Below are 5,765 nucleotides of genomic sequence, written 5' to 3'. Positions count from 1 at the left end.
GAACTCAGGTTCTCCTGACTTCAGGGCTGATGCTCTATCTACTACATCAACTAGCTGCCTCCCTCCTTGAAGTATTCTTGATAGTTCCCTGTCCTAAATTCAATTAACTGATTTCTTGATTCTGCTTGTATAATACTCTTCCAATAACTACTAAATATCACTGGAAAGTGTTAGACAAGTGTACCTAGGCCCACTACAAATTTTTGTCTCTTTGAGCACTACCTGTTGCACGGTAATATTTTTACTCTTCCCTAAATAAGTCTATTCCCTCTCCCACAATGGCTGTTTTAAGTAACTTCTCAAGACCATTTTCTTCACTCATTTCCTTTGGCACCTCTTTTCTTCTCTTTCAATTTTTACTTAGTGATCCTAGAAATTCCCATAGATTGGTCATTTCTATGCAGATGACTTTTACATTTTAATCCTCATTTCTCTCCTGAGCTTGTCTCCATATTACCAACTGCCTGTCACCATCTCAAATACAACACATCTAAGACAAAACTAAACATTCTACTCTACTGAACATCTCAACTCCAGACTTACCTGTTTTCTCTTGAGGGAATTCAACCAGCTTTTCTGTTACTGAAATTCACATCAATGAAATCATTCTTGACTTCCTTTCCCCTATTAAGTCTTGTCAATTCTGCTTTCACATCTCTCATATTCTTTCTACTCTTACATCCATCAAACTGTTTTGGGACTTTGTTTCCTCTCACCTGGACTTAGAAAGTCTCCTGTTTTCTCTGTTTCCAATCTCATTCCTCAGAGTTTACAACCTTCCTAGAACAAAGATCTGACCATGTCATTCCTCTTAAGAATCTTCAGTGGGTCCCTATTTACCTATAGGATAAAATACAAATTATTCATCTTCACACTTAAACTTCTGCACAATCTAGCTCTAGACTGCCTTTCTATTTCACATCACTCTTTTCAAATTCTATATTCTAGCCAAACTATTCTACTACAGTTGCTGAATTTGGTATTAGTTCATTTACTATCTATGGAGACCTAATACCATAGACATTTGCACAAGCTGCCCCCATGCTTAGAATACACTTCCTCCTGACTTTTACCTCTTTTACAAGATATGTCCCCAAGTTATATTTAGATTTTTGTTCAATGTTTTGTTGTTAGACTCTTTGATCCCATTTGGATCTGGGCAAAAATACTGGAGTGGTTTATTTCTTTCTACAGATCATTTTACAGATGAGCAACTAAGGCAGTTAGATGACTTGCCCAGGACCACACAGCTCGGAAATATCTGAGGCTAAATTTGAAATTCAAGACCAGCACTCTATCACATTGTATTACCTAATTGTCTTTATGCTTCAAGTTAAGGACTATAATTTTAATCTTAATATTGCCAGTGCCAAATTCAGTATCTTGTTCAAAGTATTCACTTAATCATACTTGTTAAATTGAACTGCCCCTTGCCCTCATTTCTTCACACCTAAGATCCTAGGTTTTAAGTTTCCTAATTGGTCTATTTATCTCCTTACCCATCTTTCACAGTGTAGTAGTTATTGCTGTTTCTCTACCAAAAAAGTTTTAACAATTCCTTACTGTTTATTAAATAACTTTTGATCCTGATATTCAAGGCCCTCTGCAATAAAGCTACAAATTACTTTGTACTGCTATCCTTTATATAGTCAAAAATCCAAACAAACTGGACAATATTTTTATCATGCTTTTATCATTGTATACTTTTACTCAACATCCTCAACACCTGCAGCAGATTCTCCTTTCTTTTATTAAAGTCCAATCTCAAGTAACATCTTCCCACTAAAAAGCCTTCCTAAACCCTCCTGCCTAATCTTCCAAGATGATAGTGATTTAGACTTCTCAAAGTTATCATGGTATTTTTTCCAAAAACTTCCTTGCATTCATCTTATTTTCCGCTTTAATCAATTATTTTTGCACTTATCCTCCATTTTATATTGCAAGATGCTTGAGCAAGACCTGTGTCATATCTATTTTTCTCTCTAGTATTGAAAGTGCAAATAAAAGACACTTCATATTTCCTGAATAAATGGTTTAAAAGTTATACCTAAATTCTCCAAATCACAAACTTTGACTATACTGAATTAAATTCTCCAACTTTCTTTGGTCATTAGTCCAGATCAAGGTGAGCCTTCCAGCCACTTTTGGTCTTTTAAGCAGATCATTTTTGTTTTCTTCAATGAGAAAAAAAAGCTGAGAAAATATCCTTTTTACAAAAATGACCAATCTATTAAGAACAGAGGAACTATCAGCCACTTGTCATACATGAGCAGGTCAGAATCACTTTTTTGAAACAACGTATATAAATGCAACTTATATGAATCACCTTGAGTCATAGGCATGCATCACAACCTGTATTATTTATCATCTTTCAAAATCAGCTTGAGGAGATGTGAGGTACCTTATCTTTCTACACCCCCCAAAATTTGTTCAAACCATCTGAAACCTACTTGAACTAGGTGCAATCTTTCCTTATATATTGGCTCATCTCAACTGCTTACAATCTCATACATCTGATCTTTTACTTCATTCTATTACCCTCAAGATATTATCACAATTCACCTTTTAATAATCAAATTCCTTGGAAAAACTATCTACATTCATTACCTCCACTTTTCATCTCCCATTCACTTCTCAATTCCTTATAATCTAACTTCAACCTTATTGTACAACTGAAAGCACTCTTTCCATGCTTACTAAGTGTCTAATTGTCAAAATGCACTCTTCCATTTACCAAGGTTCTCAACCAGGAGTCATTCTCAACATTTCCCTTTCTTTCATATCTTATGTAAGATACTGTCAAATCTTGTTGATACTACTTTCATATTTTCTCTTGTGATAGATATTTATCCCATTCTACTTACTTGGTTACCAACCTGCTTCAGATCTTTATCACTTCTTGCTAAATCAACAGGCTCCTAATTGGTTTTCTTGCCTCTAATCTCAAATTCATCCTTCACATGACAAATTAATATTCCTAAAGCACAAGTCTGGTCATGTCACATTCCTCCAAATGATGCCACAAAGACTCTTTTGAGGTTCTAAGATAAATGTAAAACTCTCCACAATCCGGCTATAGTCTTTTTTGGAGTTAATCACAAAACATTCTACATCTCAGTTACATGGGCCTATTTTATTTTTCCTGTACACAACACTGCATTTCCCACATCTGTGTCTTTGCATAGGCTGTCCTATTGGACATTGCAAGGTATTCCTTCCTTGTGTCTACCTGATGGAATCCTTGACTTCCTTCAAAGTTTCCTGTAAGGCAGGCTCATCCTAATCCCCGCTTCTTATTCTTAAATTGCTGGTACCAACACCCCGAAATTATTTAGTAGATATTTTCCTGCTAATTCTTTCCAAAGTTCCTTAAGGTTAAAGCCTTAAAAAAAAAAAAAAAAAAAAAAAAGGTTAAGGCCTATTTTGTTTTTATAACCCTTTTACCGAGCATAGTACCTGACATATAACAGAATATCATTAAATGGTACTTGCAAAAGAAGGGAAAGGAAGGGAAAGTATATCTCCCAGGTGAGGGTTCTGGAACATTTTACACAATGTAATTTTTTTACTTAAAAAAAAAAAAGCAGAAAAAAAAAGCCCACACTATTACAGTTTGTAAAATGTCAAGTTTATTGCATCTTCAGACTATTTTATACACTCTTCTATTGGTGCCCCGAATCACAAAAGCTGACCTCCAAGGAACCAAGAACTGTTGTACTTTCCTCTGTGTTGCTTATTTGTTTTCTTCAAAATCAGCTGGCTTCTTCCTCTTTGACTTCTCAAACTCCTGGGTTCCCCAAGTATAGAGGAAGTAAAAGCCTATAAATGCTTTAAGAACCAAAATCAAGAAAAAGTAGTAAGCATACACGAAACTATTGGACCAGCAAGATACAGCAGAGTAGGTAGCACTAAGTAATGATGACTATTGCCTGCACCAACTATTCCTAGACACAGAAGATATTATGGAAGGTGTTACATTGTATCTATTTAACAGAGTTAAAATGTATCTTGTTCAGTCTTGTTGTGACTTGCCCAAGGTCACACAGAAAAGTATCTGAGGCCAAATTCTTCAGGAAGATGGATCTTTCTCACTTTTGGTCCAGCATTTCCACACTAAGGCATATGGCTATACGGAAATATGTTTTGTATGATATCAAATATCAAATAGCTAGCTCTCTTAAACAGAAGGGAAAAGTCAGAGGAAGGGTATTTGGAACTCAAGATTTTAAAAATGAATATTAATACATTTAAAAATGTAATTATGATTAAACGAAATAAATAAAAATATATTTTAAAAGATACTAGAACCAAGTAAAGTTTCTCACATAAGTTCACTTGAAAGACTCATCACTATTCCTACCTTCCTATTTCAAACTAAGTGGTCTCAGAGTCTGGGGCCCATGCCCATTACCGTTAGTTACGTAGTTATGTAGCTGTACGGGACTTACAGGGTTGCTGTAAGTAGGTAAAGTGCTTGGGAAACCGTACATCGCTATACACACGTAGACCGTTATTACTGTCAGTCCGCTCTGAAGGAGCCACTGAGGCTGGCTCAAAGTTTCCTGAGCGCAGACAGTAAGTGGAGGAAAGGTGAGATTCTCGGACGCGAATGGCCACGCCACTGAACAGCGGGGCGCTCAGCCAGTGCTCCTCTGGTCCTACCTCCCCTTTTCGGGCTCCTCCGAGGTACACTTCGGCCCTTAGCTTTCCCATGACCCCAAGCTCTCGAAGCAAGGAGCGAGGAGGCCTGGGCCCTAGATGTTGCCGCCCCACAGGCCCACAGCGGCACTTACGAGGAGCGACCCGCAGAATGGAGTCCTGAATCCTGCGAAACGCATTCGGGATGCCCTTGGTGAAGTAGCTGGGGAAGGCTCTCTGTTCAAACGGAGAGAGGCTGTAGGAAATGATGTGCCTCACTCGGATCAGATTCCCGAACTCGCGGCCCATCTTCGCTGCACCTTCGGTCCCTGGAGGGGCAGAGACAGTTACTGGTGCCGCCGACTGTGCGGAGACCCCGGGCCCAGCCGCCACCCCGCCTCCCTTCCCGGTCTAGGTAAGCCCCCGGCACTCACCTACTTCAGGACACTTTGCCCTCCAAAGAGTACGGCTGGTACCTCGCGACCCTTACATTTCCGGGGCAAACAGACGCGTAGAATAATACAACTTCCGGGAGGGACCACGTTGCAGTTCTTGCGGGGGTGGAAATGCACCTCATCTCTCTAGGGAGAAGTGTACTGATCCAGCGGAGACTGAGGAGCCGGGTGAGGGGAGGGTCCCGGACCGGGAGTGAAGCTCGCTGAGGGCTGGAGAAGCTGTGATGGGCTGTCCACGTGGGAGCCAGGACCCATGTCCCTGAGTCTTCCCCTTTCTTCCCTGATAACTGGGAGATCCACTTGCTGTCTCCCTCACTTCTGGAGCTTTCTCCCCAATGGCAAGAAATAAATGAAGCCTTTTTGTATCATTCATTTACTCACTCACTGAGACCCTCCATTCAGTCATTCTTTTACTCAAGTTCACTCCTGATCGAAAGGAGTCTGACTCCAGCCTGCGCTGTGTTCACTATGGCGCCACCTAGCTGATGTATATTGTTAAGGGAGATGAAAAAGACAGAAATAAATTAACAGAATAGAGGCAGTGGTCCTCAAACTTTTTAAATAGGGGGCCAGTTCACTGTCCCTCAGACTGTTGGAGGGCCGGACTATAGTAAAAAAAAAAAAAAAACTCACACTCTGTCCCTGCCCTTCAGCCCATTTGCCATAACCCTG

General features: G+C 39.6%; 1 protein-coding gene across 1 annotated transcript; it reads right to left on the bottom strand.

Annotated features, from left to right (window-relative positions):
* Positions 1-3,606: 3,606 nt before the first annotated feature.
* On the bottom strand, positions 3,607-5,190 carry UQCRQ (ubiquinol-cytochrome c reductase complex III subunit VII). The gene is made up of 3 exons (XM_074291012.1): positions 5,073-5,190; positions 4,794-4,967; positions 3,607-3,828 (listed from the first exon to the last, which is right to left on the bottom strand). Exons 2-3 carry the CDS (start codon positions 4,945-4,947, stop codon positions 3,734-3,736), a joined length of 249 nt encoding a protein of 82 aa, XP_074147113.1. The 5' UTR covers positions 4,948-4,967; positions 5,073-5,190; the 3' UTR covers positions 3,607-3,733.
* Positions 5,191-5,765: the final 575 nt, after the last annotated feature.

Source organism: Sminthopsis crassicaudata, chromosome 2 (genome assembly GCF_048593235.1).
Source record: "Sminthopsis crassicaudata isolate SCR6 chromosome 2, ASM4859323v1, whole genome shotgun sequence".
NCBI lineage: Eukaryota > Metazoa > Chordata > Mammalia > Dasyuromorphia > Dasyuridae > Sminthopsis > Sminthopsis crassicaudata.
Note: the sequence above shows the minus strand (reverse complement) of the source record. Positions and strands in the feature narration are given on the sequence as shown.

What these genes read in the sequence shown, in the direction of transcription:
- UQCRQ (XM_074291012.1), bottom strand. Translation starts at nt 4,947, where the DNA reads ATGGGCCGCGAGTTCGGGAATCTGATCCGAGTGAGGCACATCATTTCC. An exon ending in CATTCTGCGGGTCGCTCCTC is followed by an intron (nt 3,829 to 4,793) that starts GTAAGTGCCGCT and finishes TGGTTCTTAAAG; the next exon opens with CATTTATAGGCTTTTACTTC.